General features: G+C 33.2%; 1 protein-coding gene across 1 annotated transcript in view; it reads right to left on the minus strand.

The window, feature by feature from the left end:
- Window positions 1–21,517, minus strand: part of LOC147069855 (zinc metalloproteinase nas-7-like) — a 41,331-nt gene that overhangs the window by 17,288 nt on the left and 2,526 nt on the right. The window contains exons 2-7 of the mRNA XM_085950272.1: window positions 13,162–13,332; window positions 12,096–12,242; window positions 11,144–11,299; window positions 8,348–8,481; window positions 6,336–6,421; window positions 2,502–2,587 (exon numbers count right to left, since the gene is read on the minus strand). Coding sequence (XP_085806398.1) covers window positions 2,502–2,587; window positions 6,336–6,421; window positions 8,348–8,481; window positions 11,144–11,299; window positions 12,096–12,242; window positions 13,162–13,332 — 780 coding nt within the window. The remainder of the gene's footprint in view (window positions 1–2,501; window positions 2,588–6,335; window positions 6,422–8,347; window positions 8,482–11,143; window positions 11,300–12,095; window positions 12,243–13,161; window positions 13,333–21,517) is intronic.

Here is a 21,517-nt window from a genome sequence, read left to right on the forward strand (position 1 = left end):
TCGTAACTAAATCATAAACCAAAACTGACGTCAAATTACCTATTGATTTATAGCGACTAGTTTTCGCATGTATATCTTTTATTAATCTTTTATGTGATTTGTTTTTTGTATAATATATTATATTATTAAAACTCATTCACTGCGGACCTGTTAATTACTATTTAATTACCACATTTAATTAACATGCTAATAGTATCTAATGGTCAACTAATTGGCAACGCACTGTTGCGTTGGGCGCATGGAATGAGTAATTAGAATAATTTTCTGTTAGTCCACTGTAGTCCACCCATGGTACTTTGTATTGAGCATAGTAAACTCAGTCAAAGCATACTTGCGTGCGTTTCGAACTCAGTCTTGGGTATCTGCCCCTGAGATATTAGCATGCGTAAAAAAACTGCTGATGCTTCACAACCAAACGTAGAGATTCGTGATATACCTACTCAATTAGACCGAGTATGGTGTGGGGTGGTTTGGTTTGCAGAGGTCCATAATATTTAGTAAATAAATAAATATGATTAGATTAGAACACATTGTATTTTGATTCAGCAGTCCTATAAGGACCTGTAGGTTTTATGGCTAAAGGTTATATTTGGTAGATAGTAATGGGTAAAAATAAAAACACGATTTTTATTTAATGTATCAGTCTTGTTTATTTAACTTTTTTCACATACCAATATCAAGCTTAGAATTAACAACAGAAACCTTCATAGAACGTTCGTAAATTCTAAGAGCGCGATGCAGAACCATATTGGATTAACTTAGTCACACTTAGCAATAACCACCAGCCAGAGTTGCTAATTTATCTCGACTTAGTTAGACGTGTCTTGGCCGTATTTCAGCCCTCAAATTGAAGATTTTATGAACCAGAGTGATTGATAATTTTCCTAAAATATTTACAAATCTGTCCAGCTCCGACGATCAAATGGAGTAATTCTCCTCTTCTTTTGGTTGTTTCTTGCAGATGAAAATCGAGGTTAACGTTACGTCATAAATATTATATTTTTTACTATGATTCCAACAGATTTCGTATTAACTAAAAAATGTATATTTTATTACTTTTTAATTAATTTTTTTCACGAGACGGAGCTATAATCTCGAGCATTCCACGAACAGGAACTGAGCTCCTGTGCGTTCCGGTACATTTCGACCTCTGCCATATTTTAAATGGTTTCTTCTGGGTCACTGCCTTTTTTCGTAGTTTTCTTACCTACTATCAGTGCTTCTCAAACTTTTTCATACCACTGCCCCCAAAATCAGAAAAAAAATCCAAGGCTCCCCCCCCAAAAAATTTTGATCAATAGTAGGTACTTTATTTACCATTAACCTTATCACTGCCAGCCAATTTTTACTAGGTGGATACTTGTAGGCCAGCTATTTTCGGAATAAAATAAATACTTTAAAAAATATGAAATAGGAACGGAATGATAAACAGTTGTGAAAACTTAGCAACACAACATGTTTATCAAGATTATCGTGAATATTTTCACACTAATATGATAAAAAATATTGTTTAGAAAATATACACAGAATGTTTATTCAGAAGTTGTGACGTTTACAAGAACCCGCGAACATATTCGTCCGTGGCCTGACGCGACATACATGCTTTGGCGAGTTAATTCGTCCGTGGCACGGAATAGGTTAATTATTATTATAGGTACAATTTTATTAAAAAATAATAAGCCATTTCAATGTAAAGCAAAAAATCAGCAAAAAATAACTTCAAATTTATTACAGCTACAGCCTACAAAAACAATTTAATGAGAGGTGTGTGATTGCATATTTTCACATACTAAAAACCAATATCCGGTACAATGTTTGAAATACTAATTCGCAGGGTTTGCTCAAAAGTCTCCGTTGAAAGACACGATCGGTGTTTATTTTGTATTACCTAGCAGTAATGATAAAAATGCTGTTTCACATAGGTATGTTGTCGCAAAAGGAATTATGCTTAACAATGCTGCTTTTGTGATTGACGGATATTTTTGCTGTCGCCTTATCCAAAATTCTGCATCACTTCTTTCATTAAATTCGACTTCAAATGAATTATCTGATCTAATATCAATCAATTCTTCTTGAGCTGCCCACGTAATATAATCATATTTTAAGGATTTAGCAATTGGTATCCAATTGTACTTTTAATCTCCATTTAAGTTTGGGAAATATTTGTTGAAATACTGAAATATTTCGCGGCTCCCTGGCATGAGCCCCAGAGCCCCCTAGGGGACCGCGCCCCCTGTTTGAGAAGTACTCTACTATAGGACGCATATTAAGATGTATATATACAGTAGACGACGCAATCTTAAATGTTGCTTATGAAATATTATAGTTCTGCATTGCGTTCTTAAAAATAATCCTTATGATGAATTTTAAACATGTGCAAACGATTGTTGTAATTGAGTATTTTAATAAATAATGGCATCTCTATCAACATCAGCTAAACAGGAAAATAGCAATATGTTCTTAAATAAATATAATATGTTTTTTTATTCAACAAAACCTACACTGCCGAATGCGGGAAATAAAAGCACCATACACCCAGTCTCGTATATTTCCAAACAGCGCACTAGCGGCTCTGCCTTGTAGAAAACTGCAATTATTGTATTAATTATTATTGATTTAGTGGAAACTTATACAAAGTGCTCGAAATGAACCGGAGCTAACGTTCCGTCTGGCGGAAAAATTACAATCACCATCCGGTTCATGAATAATAAAGAAATTATTTTACTTCACGCCTTTCAGCGAATGGTACAACTGGACGCCAGAACAATTGGGCGCCGCACTTTTGAATTAAATAAATAGACGTTCGTTACGATTATATACATAAAGTAGACGAGGAATTTTAATCAGTTTTTATCTTCTACCTAGTAGTTTTAATTCATTTTGTTATTGATAAAATGTTTTTTTATTGCGGATTGAGAATTATCATGCTTGAGGCTTTATAAAAAATAAAAAGACTCTCCTTTCGTTGAAACTCAAACACATGCATAATTAATTCAATATTTACGTGCGCATATTCAAATTCTCACCAAGTATTAAATAATAATATTAAATATATATTTTAAAAGTACCTACCTATTATCTTCAAATAGCATTCGATTGCGTGGCGCCCAGTTATTCCGGCGCCGAATCGTCCTAGACTCCCATTCAGGTAGGCTTTAAAATACAGTTTATGACATGATAAATAATACCATATTTTACAAGCAATAAACGAGTGTTTGTGTTATTTTGCTCTAACTATATTATTTTAGTTCAATTCCTTTTCAATTTCGGCCTTCAATGAACATACTGTATTAAATTAAAGTGGTATCCTATCCGGTGAGCGACCATCTTTAGTCCAGTGTGTAAGGCACTGGCCTTTCATCCAGGAGTCCAGTTTAGATTCCTGGTGTATACTTGGTTCACTTGAAATAATTCCTGATACTTTCATGATTTTATATGGGCCTCCAAAGAGTTCCAAAGATGCCCTATTAACAGATTTTTGTTTTTACGAAAAATATATGTTAGCGACTTGCTCAACCTTGAACCTTTATGGAAAACCACCACTGCTTCAAACGTTGTAATGATCGTATTTGTTCCTTCACTTACAACTCCTACCTACCAGTGGCGAAGGGTAGAGGCAGGATGTAAGCCGGTAGACTGACATAAATAGTGCATACTAAACTTTGCACATAGTAAACTTACAGAATTTTGAAAACACTGAGAAAATATATTACTTATAACAATCTTTCTGAAAAAAGTAAGACATCCCGCAGGAATTGAACCTGCATCTTTCGGGTGTCGCGCCCATGCACATAGACCACTATGCTAAAGGCGTCATACTTAATTGCGACAAATTTTAACTAACGGCTTTTTAATACTCTCTGAAGCGTTTTCAAAATTATGTATATTCAATTACTAGAATGTTACATTCTTAAATCTTGTGAATTATTCGTTGAATAAAAAAAATAGTTAATTATTAGCAGATAGTGTTGATTAGTTTTTTTTTAATCAATTAAACGGTACTTAAATCAAACCTTAATAGATAAGAGTTAAAAAATATTCGTATATCTATAAAATATCTATGCCATTAAATCATAATTTTTGATATTTTATAGATACAAGAATATTTTTATATATTATGGTTTGGTTAGGCAGAGTTTAATTAACTTAAAAAAACTAACCAACACAACTTTATTGTTACGTGTATTTTAATTCATCGAAAATAAATATGTGTTTTAATAACTAACCATCACTATCAGCTGTATTTTATAGTCTTAGTTCAATGAAAACAAATAATATATGACTGATAAAGCTTAGTGTGCACTATTGTATGTCGAATCTTTACAACCTACCTCCAATCTTCGCCATTGGTGTCTCTGATAACTATCTTAGAAATTGAGTTGTATATCCTCCCAAGTTACTGCAAGCCAAAAGGAATGTCTTGGATCTTAACACATTATGTGATTTTTTTTTAATATCTACTTTCTTTCTAATAAACAAAAGTATTCACTCATTTTTCTTATCAATAGATAACAGTGTTATTGTTTTTAAATAGAGCATTAAGTAAGGTTAAACTCTGTAAGTTAATGTATTATCAAAACAGTCAATAGGAAAATTAGCACAAGGCTTCAAGGTTACACATGCATATTAATAATATTAAAAACAAACAATGCGTTAATATTGTCAAGTAAAAATATATTTTATTTCAATTCAAGACACCTTAAAACAATATTAATGATTTCTTTACAAACATATTAAATAATATAAATTAATGTTGATTTAAATACTTGATTAATTCACAATAATTATATTTTAAATAGGTACAATAACTTAATGCACAAAGTATAATGAAATGGTTTTTTTAATGAATGAGATTTCGAAAAGCAAAGTAGTTCAGTTATCTACATAATATTTTTTGTTTAATACACATTACAAAATACAAAAACTTTGGTTTAAAACACATTAAATGTTACAAAAACGTGTTAAATAATTAATTTTACATGTATAATCTAGAATTTAGATCATTGTAAAACAATTGCGTAAAAGACATTTTTTTAATTTAATAATTTATGAATGAAATAATTTTATATTATCTACGATTCGATGGCTATAAATAATACTAAAATAATATGGTCAAATTTACGATGAATGTGAATTAAAACCTACGCTTTGAAACCTTTGAATTTTGTTAAATATTGACTTATATCTCAACGCAATGTTGATATGTTGGCGTTAAGCTCAATATCAACTTCAAGGTCTGGCAATTGTAATTAACAACACCTTTAACGATGAATAAAGGTGATAAACAATTAGTGTCAAAGGAAAAGTATAATCAATACTTTAATGTATGTGTAAATGGTGTTTCCTTTATATTTCTAACAATGGTTGTCTAGTGTGCTTTCTACCTAATACTTTGCTTTCGTTCATGGTACGTGATAATGAACGATTTTGAATGGATTCTTTATTTTAGGCGCGAATCGAAATGATGTGATGAAAGTGAAAAAATGTGACTTGATAACACTTTAAATAATACATTAAACAATAGCTTTGGTATAAAAAATAATAATTTAGTTCCTTGGACCATAGATAGCCGGATAATTAATTGGCATTTTAGTCAATCGTCGGTGGTTCATTTTCCAAAAATTCCTGACCAAATTGCTCCGAGCCAACCGTCGGAAGGGACTCTGGGACAAAATAAATCTTATTCAAGGTGTGTGCGTGTGTGTGTTTGTGTCTATTTAGTCATGGATAAAATCTTGGACGTTCACAATTAATTATATTCTATTATTGTCTATGGATATTTTTAACCGCCGAAAATTGACGATATGGCCGATAGGATCTCACCGAAAAACCTACGAAAATGTAAAATTTTGATATATTAAAAATAGAAAAAGATTTCAGCTCCACACTGATTTTATTATTTAATTAAATGATATTGCATATTTTAATAATAATCCTTTGATATAAAAAGCATTAGATAGGTATTAATAATTGTAAGTGAATGCTGTAAAAATATTAATTCTGCATGCATATATTAAGCAGTCATTTCTCCGTAATTAATTTATCAATAGATAGGTAATAGACGATAATTACCATGCGATCAGCTAACATTAGTTTAGTTATTGACGTACAGCCATAAATCAGTAAAAAAAAAAAAAGAATTCAAAAATTCAAATGTGGAACTCTCAAATCTTTTGACATTTTTAACATAATAATATGGCCGAATCCTTTTTGTTATTTTAGTTTTTTGTACATAATATTATCATAAGTAGTTATTTATTTTATTAAACTTTTTGTTAAATTCAAGCAGAAGAAGCATTGGTTATTTATGTGTGTGGTCATCGTTTGATACTTACTGGTTTTTGCATTTGTACATGGCGTTTAGTTTTTCAACATCGCTCCTGCTCAGTCCAGTCCTTTGTCCAAGCTTCACTCCACTCACCTAACACAGGAAATAGTAATTTAGTTAACATGGAAAATGCAACATGGTGTGTGTATACGGAAGTGTCCAGAGGGGAAAAGACGCCATCCTAAGTTAAAAATAGTATACTAGTAAAAAAAGCTTCAACATCATTTATCATATGCAATCAGGCCGATAGATAAGTAACACTTGTAAATTACTACTCATTAACATCACATATGTACTTATTTCAATAATTCAAATTTTATTTATATTCAGACTAGCTTCGTATATCATAACATTCATAACAAGTATTGTAATTGTAACACAAAATTAATTTATACTGTTACTAATTATTGTCAAGGAGGACTTATTTGAAATTAATAACTACGTATGAATCACTCAAGAAAACTGATGAATCAAGTGGAGCTTTGGGGAAATAGATACATCGCACACATTCCAAATAAGGATGCACTTAATTGACATCGATCGCTCTTAATTGACTTTAAAGAATACCATCATCACCATCGGCCTGAATCTATCCACTACTGGATGAAGGCCTCTCCAAGCTGATTCCACTTCTCTCGGTCCTGTGCGTTGCGTTGCCACGTACTTCCGCAGAACCATTTCATCGATCCAGATGCCTCTAGGTTTCCCTTGCGGACGTTTTATACTTCTTTGGTACCATTGGATCATTAGATTTATCCAGCGATTGTCTCTTCTTCGAGCTATATGTCCAGCCCATTTCCATTTGAGATTTTTTGTGAAGTTTATTACATCGCAAACCAGAATATATACTAAAGAATATATACCATCATAGACCCTTAAGATGACAAATGGTAGTACAAACTCACATGAATTAGAATTTTTACGAGTGTATTATGTTATAAAAAACTTTATAAATCCGTTATTAAAAATCTAGTTTAAAAACTCTTCTGACATTTATTGACAGCACGCACAGTAGACACGTTGCAAAATGATATCTTCTGAAAATGTTGCTCTCAAGTACAAGTCGCATGTCTGATAAAATAACTTTGTCTTTTCAGCGGATGTATGCCAGCGGCCCATGTGCCACGTAGGTCAAAATGGAGATTCTATAGTATTTTCCATGGGAATTCGAAAAACATCGGTTTTTTCCGTTAGGTACATGTTCAAACACGCACGTTAACATGATCTTACTCCCTATTTCAGTTATCGTTTGTCAATGTATGACTACGAGCGTATGTTGTAGCCACTGGTAAATGGCATATATTTACGGTAGTATTTACCTTATTATTAGGTCAATAATTATTATAAGTCAATCATTATTCGTAGGATGTTTTATCAAATTTAAATGGTCAAAGACATAGCTTATAATCAGTATCTTTAGAATTATCTTCAAATGTGTTAATCGTGCCCATTTTTTGAATAATAAATTTGGGATCACTGAGATTATAAATATAATTTTTTATCGTAAATATTTCACTATATAACATTAATTTTACTAATGGTTTTATAAATGCGTTTAAAAATTAATAAATGTAAAAAACCTTAACACCACTGCACATGGATGTACTGAAATATGACTACATTCAAAAACATTAGATCGAGAGGTTTAAAAGAATACTATTTTGTGTAATAAAAACACTTTATGCAGTCATCAAATGTTTAAAATAAATATAAAGGATAATAAGGCTTCAAAATTGTATAATTAGATTATCTACAACGTTTAACGAATGTCCAGACTTATGCTCTGAAAATATCATAAAATCTCCATTGTGACCTACGTGGCGCATGTGGGCCCTTAAACGGTACAACAATCGTTTTTTTAAAAAAAATCTCCTAATAAACTTTCTTAGGAGGTGATAAAGATGCCCACTGTATTGTATTGTACAATTCAATAATGATGAAGGTTTTCTTCGAACTTCTGAACATAGTTTTAAAAATGAGAAATTGAAATTGTGGTTAATTTAATGATGACGGTCATACCTTGGGTGTGATGGTCGGTTTGCTGTTACTAGAGAAAGCGTATTCTCCGTAATGCATGATGCTGTTGTAGTCGTAGGCGACACCGAAGTCGTTGGTGGATTCCTTCGAAGCCTTATTGAAGTTATAGTCTTCCCCTAGTATTGACAAAAGAACATGACCATGTTATAAATACTGACACCGCCTCAAGTTATGCACCCTCATCGTCATCGGCCGAAAAAAAACTTTTAATGCAATTGTGTATGAAGAGATTATAAATAGAATCTCTCAGAGCGACGTTCGCAGATCGATAACGAAATTGCATTTCTCTCACACGCTCATGCAGGTCACTCACATAGTACCCGTGGCGAGGGGTGGAGGTACGCTGTTAGAATTCGACATAAATAATGCACGCTAAACTTTGTCATCCGTGCTTATTTATTTTCATTACAGATGGTGCTGGTTGGTATTTAAAGTTCAATTAAACCCTGCCGACACTTTTTCATTCGTACTTATTTGTTTTCGTTGAATTGAGAATAGACATTATTATAAAAAAATGCGTTCGTTAGTTTTTTAAAGTTCAATAAAATCAAATACGTTTGTCTGATAAAATTTAGTATGCACTATATATGTCGAATTAACAGCCTACCTCCACCCTTCGCCATCGCCTAGTACCCTAGTACAATGGGAAGTGACGTAAATGCTGCGAGAGATTTGTCTATCGATTTGCGAACTTACTAAGATTATATAACAAATAACAATGAAGATAATAGCCTCATACCATACCCGGTTTCAATCGGGCGTATACGGGACCTTACGTTTGCCTGTGTAGCATCAACATTTTCAGTACATTCGCTATACATTCAACATCATACAATATTAAAAAGTGCTTTAACTTAGTTTATATAACTTTCAGTTAAACCTGGTTATCTAAGAAAGAAATAATTAAAATTAATGTTAATAATTAATAACAAAAGGTAAAATAAATTTGTCGAGCAATTTAAGTAACGACCTCTAAATTTTTACAATATTGACCGTTATTCTGACTAGGTCTTGAATAGACTCGACCAACTCTCTGTCTACATTCATCCATACATCCATCCTTCGTCACTGACATTCACATCCCTTATTTCTCCACCATGTAGACATGTCGGACATATTATTATTGTGACAAATATAATATAACAGACATTGAAAAAATTCTTCACGACCATTTCAGTTATTTGGGATCATCTTGTTTGACTTCTATCCTAAAAAATGTGGGGTCTCTACGCATTGCAGAACTACAAGTAAATCTTAATGACAATTAAAATGAAAATTAACCATTTTAAATGTTAGAATATAAGAAAGTTAAAGACACCAATAAAACCTATAAAAGTTTGTTTATTATGATTAGGAAATCATTTCCTTTTCATGAGAAAAATGTCGATGTCCTAATGTCAATATCCCGTAAATGACATGTTACAAATTGTGCAGGAAGCTAGAAAAACTAAATATTTAATATCCCGTATCTGACTGTTAATACTTCACACATGGTGTAACTACACAGCATGCCAACAACCCGAAACGTAAAATATGGTAAAGCAAAGCACATAACGCCTAATGATAACATCGATTAAAATGTGACATACCTATATATAAAGATAAACATCCAAATTTGTTATATTATTACTTACTGTTTTACATTTTAAATAATCCGAAAGTGAAATTTTGAAGCCTTATTCAACACACGTCATGCAACACGACATTAAAACATCGATATAAGAATTTTTTTAATAATAAATTCATTGATTTGACAGAGAAATTCGTTTCATTTTTTTCGAATATTATATATTTCAAATTTGTCTTTATGTTACATTTAAATCGACTCGAATATCTCTAGCATACCATGCTCCCTGATAATATTTCATAACAAATTTTCGTCTCATATTCAGACTTTTTACACTACTGCGACTTGCTTCAAATATATGAAAAGCATCATTGACGACACCACATCTCTATTCAAACCTCATCCAGCCAGCAGTCGTTAATATCAAATGGGTCCATAATATATATCACTGTCCTCCTAAAAAGAAAATGTGTCTACTCTATCATAATTCATGTAATATTTTTTTCCCGACCATGTCCGATCCTAATGAGATCATTTCGATTTATTACCACGTTTTTATTAGCTCGTATTCTTGTTTGTCCAAATCTTGCAATCGATTTTTAATTAACTTGTCGACTAGATAGACATTTGAAACTTTTAGAATATATCAGAACACGACGATAAAGCATTCTTTTAATACTTTTAGCCATCTTTAAACAGAATTGAATTCATTTTCAGTTAATTCTGTTTTGTATGGAAAGTTATTTCGGAATAAATCCGTAAAAAGTAAAACACTATTATTGGTTGCTAAGGGCGTCCCAGCAACTAAATTATTAATAATTATATACGTGCGCTACTATGGAAATCAATATGAAATGTCAAAATGACATTTCATTATTCTATATTTATTCAGTATTTCTATATCAAGTACAAACAAAAGTATGTATTAATACATAGAATTGTCATATAATTCAAGAGAAATAAAAACGTGGTAAGTATATAAAAAGCTCTTTTTATCTTGGAATTATATTAACAGATTTTGTTTTTATGAGAAATAGATGACATCCACTTGCTCAACCTATTAGGTCCATACTCTGACTCATACACAAATTGAAAAACAATATCTGTACTTGGCAGACCCAGGATTTGAACCTGGGACCCACGATGCTATAGGCCGATGCTTAAGCCGCGCGGCCATCGTGGGTGTAATAATTAATTGTTGATGCAAATACCTTGCTTGATGTTCTGGAAGTTGATGGTGACGTATTTGTCTCTCTCGTTTCTGCTCTGTTCGTGGAGGAATCCTGCCGCGTGCATCAGCTCATGGATGACGGTTCCCTTCGAAGTTACGCAGCCAGGGTTTTGGAGGTTCACGTCTTGGCGGCCACCTGACAATATCGATCGGAAATACTATTATATCGTATTGAAATCCTCAATTTTATTGCTGTATTTGGTCTAATATACTCAGATAGTGTTGTAGACATTTAAAAAATGGCATTGGGGTTTTAAAACTACACTAATTTGACACATTTTATTCGTCATTTGTCTTCGACACAAGTCAAAGGCTGTTGAAAAAAATCTTATTCTAGAGATAGAGCCTAAATGTATGAAATTGAAACAGAAAAGACCACTGGTCCACCAATTAAGTTAGCTACAAGTGACTTCGCATTGCATGTTCATTTGCAGAGAACTTCACACTACTGCGATGACATTTATTTTCCTATTTGCATGACGTATAAAAGATAGTACTTATGTCACGATGGTCGATAAGTCGACATTATTATTTTGTTGAAAAATTATGTAAAATTTATGTAAAACTGTTTATAACTGCAGTCGAGTAAGTTATCACAATGAACATAAAAAGTGACTGCCATTGCGTAAATATGAAACTCAGAATAACAAATGACCGATCTTGATATTTTGGAGCTTACCAACTTAACCATGCCTCATGCGCTTGCAAAATAATTTTAAATGCCATAACAGAACTACGTATAAGATTCTCTCTATTTATAGTCCAAATTCTTTGATACAATAATAATTGAAGTTATTATTTTAGCAGCAGGTTTCTGTTTTATCATTCAAGTTAATAATTTCAAAACTGCCATCTGGCGATACAAAAACTATGTAAATGGCAAAATATTAATGACATATTTTTTGTTGTACAAATTTCATGATGAATCTTACCAATTCTTCCAACACTTGACCAGCAGCCTGTCTTCCTTCCGGAGATGACGAGATAGTCAGCCTCTCCGTTGTGAGGAACGAAGCGGATGCAAGTCAGCTTGTGGTAGTCTTCGATCGCATGCATGATATTACTACGATGTTCGCTCGCTATAAAAAATCATATAAATATATATCACAAGGAGTATTTTGAAATGTAATAATATGTACTTACGTAACCATTTCCGTTAGGCCAGATATTATCATTTTTAAATAAATTATTTCGATACTCATTTTATACGATATACTTACATATTTTATCTTATTTAACAAAACCCATCTTCAATATTAAAATACTGTTTACAACATACTAGGTATACAACATGTCAAAATGAAAATAATTCTGACAGCTAAGTTAAACAAAAGAACATCAAATTAAAATCGAATCCAAAATATGCAAACTTTATATTATTGATATATCATTAAAATTTTAAATTGAATTTGGCCGGAAATTTAATCTTAATCCCAATGCTCACGGGCCGCACAAAATTGTGTTTTTGCTAATTACTTTTCAAATGCAAATTAACACGTTAATTACGAAATTAATTAAAAGGGCCCGTAAGCATTGTGTTAACAAACAAACTCTGTTTTTTTATTACAACGTTTTTCTTAGCTCAGCTAAAAAGTAAAACTATTATTGGTTGCTAAGTGGGTCCTAGCAACTAAATTATTAATATTAATATATACGTGCGTTACTATGGAAATCAATATGACATTTCAGTATTATTTCTATCAAGTACATTTTTTTTGATTGTTTAAGCTAGTCAAGTCAAGTTTATATGATTCAACAGAAAATTTAAAAACGTATATAAAAAATTCTTTTTATCTTGTAATTATTTCATAGTAAAATATAGATGTTTTTTCTTGAATATTGTTTTTGATACACTAAGCACATGAAAGATTGTGTATATACAACCATTCCTCATAATAACTGAAAACCTCCACTGGTAAATGGTATTTATATAATACAAACGTTTTCTGTCATCGAATAAATAAAATTTTAAAATATAATAATGAAATGGATGCCTACAATAAGATCCTTCGATGACGTATGGAATGACACCCTTGGGCCAGCGAGTGGCTTCGGCCCTCAGCCCATTCCTGCCTCCATCGGTCGGGACGAGGATGTCACCTTCTGCGTACTCTCCCAGCTCTTCGGGGTTCACGTTTGAGTGAGGATCCCATCTGTCTACTCTGTCACCTGAAAATTATCAAAACATTTTTTTTGTAATTACAAATATGCGTTTGGGTCTAAGCATTGCGCACTGAAGAAGAAAGCCGATACATTACACGACTGGTCCTACTTTTCGCCCCTCCCGTTATCTATGGATGACCTGTCATTGCCTGCCATTACCTATAGAGTGCTCATACTGACGCGTCTGTCGTGTTCATGATTATTTTAACGTATCTTGGAGACCTTGGAGTTCATCTGATTTAGTGGTTATGTGTTATTAATAATTGGAAGTGACGATCAAAGTAAGTAAACTTCTTCTGTGTATAATAATATCATAATAAACTAGGACGTTTGTCAATGTGACAGTCGATTCTAAACGACAATAACTAATAACTTATTTATACTCTTCAGTCTTTATAGAATACTAAGCTCTGCTTGCAAGTACGTTATCAATACATAGTATGGCAGTGGACCACTCGTTGCTTCTGCAAAAAGTTATGCTCAGGCTTTATTAATCTAAAGATGGCGATGGTCTAAGACATGGTTGCTTGCTATTTGACACAGGATTGAGCCAATGTTTTTCTGGTGTTGCAGAAAAGGGAGATGACGTAAAATAAATAAATTGGTTTAAATATGCAAACCACTTTGGTCTGACCCCATGAGTTGAGAAAGTCTAATGTAATTATCATTCAGTTTACCAAAATATGCACGGTTATTTTTTTTTAAAGTCATATTTAGCACCATTTTGTATTTTCTGACTTAACGCGAAGTAAAACTCCCTGAGATTAATTGGAATAATTGGATGACAAGTCACAACCATCATGAATAAACTAATTGTGTTGGTAACGATTTGCGTCTGTGCAGCATTTTCTCCGTTGTTTTTAACAAACTTTTATTCTCGAATCAACTAGCAGTCTGCAGTTACGTAACACTACCCCGAAATTATCAATTTTCACGTGATCGTAAATAAAATTAAAAAACGAATGAATATTTTATTTTCTTTAATTCAAGATTGATTATATAAAACGGGACTATCCGGGGTAATCTAAGATTTTCTTGTAAAAATCGATTAAAAATAATAAATTGTTTCTTTTTCGTGTCTTTGTTGAGTTCTTAATTGAGAAGAAATCTCGAAATCTCATAGATTAAAAATATCGGTAATAGAGAATTATTAACGTTTCTCGTGATTTCTAGAGATGAGAATTCTTTATAGGTACCTCTACCTACACATATGTATAATAACGAGCCACAGAATTTGCTTGCAATGGACCAATCAAGGAAAATCTTCTGCTGGACATTAATTACAAATTCGCCCCGGTAGGTGACATAAAAGATTTCAGTTTTCCACATTTCCATCAATTACACAATTAAAATTACTCAACTATTTGAGTAATTGCTATGCAATTTGTTGAATAATATTAGCAAACGCCATTTGACTATCTACAATAGATTATTGAAATACTAACGCGGTCTAAGCAAACAGTTAATTTGTCGTGTTTTATTGAATACCAAAGGAAACGGCAAACTAGTGAGCAATTTGCTATCACCTTGTTTCCGGTGAAATTTTGTCAGGTAGTCATTAATTGCTTAAAACATGGGTGCTCAAACTAATAATTTATTTTATTTTTCAATTCTTTGGCGTTTACTATTCCTTGTAAACAGTGTTTATTAAACTTTTGCATTTGGAACTTTTTAGTTCAACGGAAATCCAAACGACATTAAAAATGCAACGTAAAATTAAACTTCACCAATTGTAACGATAATCATGCTGGACGGGTAGAATAACAACGGTGCGTTACACTTTCCGTTACGCTCACCAGTTACAGTTGAATTTGTAACTATTGCTAGAATCATACAATAATAAAACAAACCGCAAATCTTGATTAGTTCATCTTCGTTTCAAATTTGTTATTCTATAAATGTTGAATATCTAGATGTGCAAGTGTCAACAAAATTGTCATAATAATTCGTTGTAAAACTTTTTTTGTCGTAAACAAAATTTATCACGCGAAAGGACCGTAAGAGAAACGAATGGGTTAGGAAGCAGACAGGAGTACGCAATGTAATAAACTTTGCCAAACAGCTGAAATGGAGATGGGCGGGGCACATTGCTCGCCAAAAGGACGGCCGCTCGACAAATGCCGTCATCCAGTGGTACCCAAGGGGCACGAAACGGTCACAGGGTCGCCCTAAAAGCCGCTGAATTGACGAACTGGTAAAGTTTGGTGGAAATACGTGGCATCGAACGACGCAGAGTTGGAAGAAGCTTGGGGAGGCCTTCATTCAGCAGTGTATTGACCGCGGCTGATGATTATGATGATGAAACAAAATTCATGTAAATATTAGAAACAATTAAAAATTTAACTATTTTTTTTATTCAACGAATAAGACAAAAGATTTGACAATGTCACATTCTATATAATATATTGAATGTACATCATTTTAAAACATATTATGCATACACACACTAGAAAAAATAATTTTGTAGTAAAAATTCGACATCCGACCGGACTTGACTGCTAAACTAAACTAAATAATGGAGTAATCCGCGACGTCTGTTAGTAATTAACGAATTAATTTATATATATCTTAATGTTATATACTAAAACCGATAGCCAACATTATAACGCAATTCGATAAACATTTCATGTAACAACTACTAGTTAAAATCAACATTATTAACTAAAATACCCGTAGCTTAATTATTGGAAAATCATACTGGCGCGAATCCAGCAGATACAAGTTCAAGTCCCGTCGGGTGTCGTATTTCTTCTACAAAATGATCATGTCTAGTGTGTATAATATGCATGAGATGTTTTCAAATTATGTATATTCTATATTAAATATTAGATATTGTTTATTGTGACCATCCGTCCTTTGATAGGATGAAAAAATGGAAAAGAGAACTAAGAAAAGAAGAGTTTACTCTCGATTTATAGTGTGGACATTTTTTTAGATTGAAAGCAGTCAGGAAAAAATGGGAAAATATTTTTACTAAGTAAATATGGTTTATCTCTATATACAATTATTGTAGAATTTACTATGCATTTTTTCACATTTTCTGTGCCACAACTATTATTAATTTTATTATTTATATACCTATTAATATTTCTTTTCTATTCAAGTCTTAAAATTGAATTTACGAACTTGTTTTCGGTGATGTGGCTACAAATATTTTTTAAATGGTTCCGCGAACCACCGTTTGAGTAACAGTGGCTTAAAAGCTGCCTGAATATAATGTGTGATTGAAGTATGCATTCATTAAATGACTGAAATATTTAGTTATCTCTCCAATAAAGATATTTATTCCATTTGTCATATTAACTCGGATATGCGAATTATTTTGATAACAACTTTAGGTATGTCATAGAAAACATAGATAGATTTTTGAGTAAGTATTATTAATTCTCTATTCCATATGTGTTATTAACAGCCCATTTATAGTTTAATGCGCAAGACACTGGGCTTCTCACACAGGGGCTCTAAATTCGATTTGTAGTGAGGTCAAAACTCACATTACATATCGCCACCTCAATACTACAACTAGTTAACTTGATTTTCGCTGTTTTTGAGATAGCTGCTGTTGAATATAATTCTACATTTCCTTCTCTACAAAATGATAAAACTAGGTAAGTCAAAATTTAATGGGAACTGTATTAATTTTGTGTTTGAAAATATTAGATAACTTTAAAACCATTAATGCGTTAATTAAATAAAATAATATTATATCAACAATATTTTTTTATACAATTGAACATTATTTAATTGTTCCCAATTAGACAAGCACAATTTTTCATTTTTATATTAAATAATAATTACAGCCTAGATTTATGTTAATCAAGTAAAGTTTAAATTTAATTTTCCCAACAATGACCAAATCAGAGTTATCTAATTGTAGTATTGAGGTGATATCTATGTTTCACTACTATAATTATTGGACCCCTGTGGGTCTATTCTATACACAAGGGGGCTATCGATGGCTAAAGTGATAAATATTATCACTTTATCATTTATGTACTGAGGCGAACTAACTATTTCGCTTTAAGGCCTACCGCGCATGGACGATTACATTACCGGCCGGTAGCATTCGGACCATCGTTGGTTTGCTCGCGCATGATCCAAATTATTACCGGCCAGTATGTTTGAGCGCGCATGGCGTGATATAGATCGGAGGCAATGTGCGCGCACTGAAGATATGCGTCGGCACCGAAAAATGGCGGACGCAATATAAGAAACGTCAAAATGGATTTTGCAGAGCTTATATCATATAATATATAGAGGTTTTGTATAGATTATCAAACTGTTTAAAATGTGGGTGTATATATTATTAATTTATGAAGAAAGAAACTGAAAAAATGGGACTGGTACGCCAATGCAAAGTCAATAGGTACGCATCGATGAACTGTCAAGTCAAATGCGGATCTCATAACGGTTCGATGTATGCGTGTGCTCCATACGTCACTTGTGCGTGCATGTATGAGTGCACTCTCGGCCGGCCATGACTTGTCATGTGCGGGCTCTCATTTAAAAGCATTGCCAATGGGACCCCGGCCGGTTCGAATCGGTGTAAAATTTTGTGTCTGAACACAGATTTTCAATTCGGCCGTTCGCTCGATCGTCCATGCGCGGGGTTGCATTGCAATACGATGGTTACAACTCCTCGATTGTTGACCGTACGATAGTAAATCGTTCATGCGCGGTAGGCCTTAAAGTTCACACAGTTAAAACATAGCACTTTTTGACAGTTTGGTCGGTCAACTTATTGTAACAATTAACCGCATCAATATATAAATATGATAAACTACCGTTTATAGCCGCTTTGTGTATAGAATAGCTTCGCTGGTGGGTTGTTCTAGTGTTTTTAAAAACACAGACTTTGAGAATGGTCACATGGTATACTACAGTTATTTTTCTATAATCTAAGACTACAGTGGTAGGAATTCAATGTGTGCTCCGCGAACTGTTCAAATCAGGGAACTCAGAAATAATGGGAACTGAAATACATAACTGGTAAGGCGATAGCAGGTAACCGACTCGAGTAAGGAAGAATCCGGGTTAAACTTACACACGTGTCAAGAATACGTTTTACGTCGAATACTGAAAACTGCTCTCGGTTTATGCATTTACGCTCATTTAATGTCGATGTATTTTTTTTTTTTTTTAGAATTATTAATAACCATATCCTTGCTTTTTCGTACAAGGTGGTTGTTAGTAATTTTGAACAATCACAAACACCCAGGCTTTGAGAAAAATACATAAATGTTTTTGTCATGACCGGGAATCGAACCCATAACTCTCGGGTGGAAGGCCAGCGCCTTACCCACTACACCACGAGAGCCGCAAATGTCGATGTATTACACACACTATTGCAGGTACATAATGCGTGCTTCATTTGCGTAGGACACTCACACATTCAAAACCCTTGCATCAAGAAGCGGCGTATTGAATAAAGCCTATCGATATTCTATTTATTATCTGTTCTGTGGTTAAATTAATTCAATGCGCTGATGCACGGTCACTAGTATACGTAGATTCGTGTATTTTCAGCGACAATTATTTTGTCACAAAGCATAAACTCTTCTTTATTGCTACAATAACCATGCGTACTATATTTTGGCGCTGTGTATTTATTTTTATTTGTCTTTCAAAGACGCATGTTTTTGACCGAAAAAGAAACTAAATAATTTCAAGAAATACCTTTGATTTTCATTACTTTTGATTGGGTCGTATTTTTTTATTTACAACGTTTTTCTTAGCCCGTATTCTTATTTGTCCGGTAGTTCTTTGTCCGGTACAAATCTTTCAATTGATTTTTAACTAACTTCTCGACTAGCTAGACATTTGAAACTCTTAGAATATATCAGAACACGATGCCAATGCATTTTTTCATACTTTTAGCCATCTTTAAGTAGAATTGAATTCATTTTCAGTTAATTCTGTTTTGTATGAAAAGTTATTTCGACACCATATTGGTTGTTAAGGGTCTGGGGTCCTAGCAACAAAATTATTAATATATTCGTGCGTTACTATGAAAAACAAAATGACATGTCAAACTTACATATCTATCAAGAGTATCAAGTACAAATTTTTATGATCGTTACGCTAGTCAAGTTAGGTTTATATGATTCAACAGAAAATTTAAAAACGTTGTATATAAAAAGTTCTTTTTATCTTGTAATTATTTTCTATTTAACTCATTAAAATATAGGTACACTTTTAAGGGGCCGCGAAAGAATCTTTATACACTGCACCGTGAAACGAAATAGCTTAAAACCACGGGGATACTACTCGTATTTAAAATAGCTACAATTTATTACGTATTTCGGTTCTTTTGTAGCAAACTTTATTACTTTCGCTCACTGTCTATCTACGAAAAATCGTAAGTATTTTAACTAAATTTCAGATTTACTGAAAAATCGATGCTCAATCTAACTCCCTAAAAATAATAATTACAATGAAATGACCATACTCAGCAACAAAAGACTGGAAATGAGAAAGGGGCTCTCTCAAAATAATTGAGAGATGAATCATCAAATGACTTCCAATATAATATTATAATACATTAAAATATACATATTAATTATTTTAAAAACATCTGTATCATGAATTCCTAACGAATGGTTTGCAACCCTCGAGTGGGAGATCGCAATGTGTTTTCTAAGGGTTGTAAACTAAAAATATAGTGACTACTATTATCTAAAATATAAAATCAAAAGTAATTAATATTATTAAATATGGTTTTGGGTAGCCTCCAGGGAAGGCGAAGCAGAGGAAGAGCGTCGGTGAGCTGGATCGACCAACTGAAGGAGCTGACATGGGCCAGCTTTCACTCTACCATGAGAGAAGCAGAGGGAAGTCTTAGTCACTCAAAATATGACAGAATTTCAAGGTGGTCATGATCCTCATCCACGAGGGAACGGCCAAGAAGATAGAATAGAAAATATTAATTAAGAATAAGTTTCAATTCCAATCTGGCAACTGAAAAATAATTATTTCGCTTTCAGTGTCCACGCAGCATTCGAAATATGCCATCAAGTATTTCATTTAAAATTTCTCTAGTTATAATCAAACTGTTTGAGTGTTATACATAATTCAACAAACGAGGCCAGTCCTTTTAGTATAATACGTAACACATTGGCTTCTCATTCAGAAGCACAGGATCTGATTCCCGACTAGATCACAATACATAATAATATAAATGTGATTTTTTTTAAACCTTGAGTGTTTTATGACTCTTTTAATGATAATTCTACACTACCGTTTCATTATTACTAATACACTACTGTCATTTGGGCATTATTTAGTGTAAAAATAAATATAAACAATTTTATGACATTAAACGTATGTACGTACCGAAAATTACATTTGATTTATTTTTAAAATGGTTAGCCATCTATTGTCGCATTGAGCTAATGCATTGCTCCAGTACAGTGATTCACAACCGGGTAACGCGGAACCCTAGGGCTCCGCAAGGCATGTTAGAGGACCCGCGAGAATTCGAAGTTTAAACTTGAAACCAATTTGGTTTAAATAACCAAAGTATTTTTAATGTGAAAGTAAAAATCAAGTATTATATATTAATCTAATTAAACGCAATTTTTTTTTAATACTTATTCCACTTTTATTATTTAATAAATTTATACCGGTTTCGTCCGCCTCAAAGCCGCAGTTCCACCATGAATTGACAGTTACAGTGACAAAAAATATGTGTAGGTATTATCTCACTTGGCTGGTCGATCCGCCACGCCGGGCCTTCGGGCTAGAGCCTTGTCACCCCCCACCCCTTGTGGGGCCATGATTTCTGATACAACATTTTCACGGTTAAGTGTGATACGGCTAACTGTTTACGTACAAGTTTCCGGACACGATATGCGGGGCATCCACGATACTCCTCGAAGGCAAGAATGTGGTAGTGGGTGACTTTCACCTTGCGCCGCCTCCAAACCTCTATGGTGAAAAACTATCCTTGAGGACGCGGATACTACGTCTTACACCGAACGCGGCGTCAAAGACCTGACAGCAAACTTGGGATATACCAAACAAGGCCAGGCACACATTTGATTTGTTTCTAATGTTCATCAGCGATTGGAGATAACCGCACTAACTTCTCACCACACAACAGTATTTTTCTGACTGGGCACAGCAGTGGCGAAGGTTGGAGGTAGGCTGTTAAGATCCGCCATAAATAGTGCACATCAAACTCTGCTCGTCC

This window comes from Rhyacophila brunnea, unplaced genomic scaffold (genome assembly GCF_057557595.1).
Source record: "Rhyacophila brunnea isolate RB1 unplaced genomic scaffold, BYU_Rbru_1.0 scaffold_23, whole genome shotgun sequence".
Classification (NCBI taxonomy): domain Eukaryota; kingdom Metazoa; phylum Arthropoda; class Insecta; order Trichoptera; family Rhyacophilidae; genus Rhyacophila; species Rhyacophila brunnea.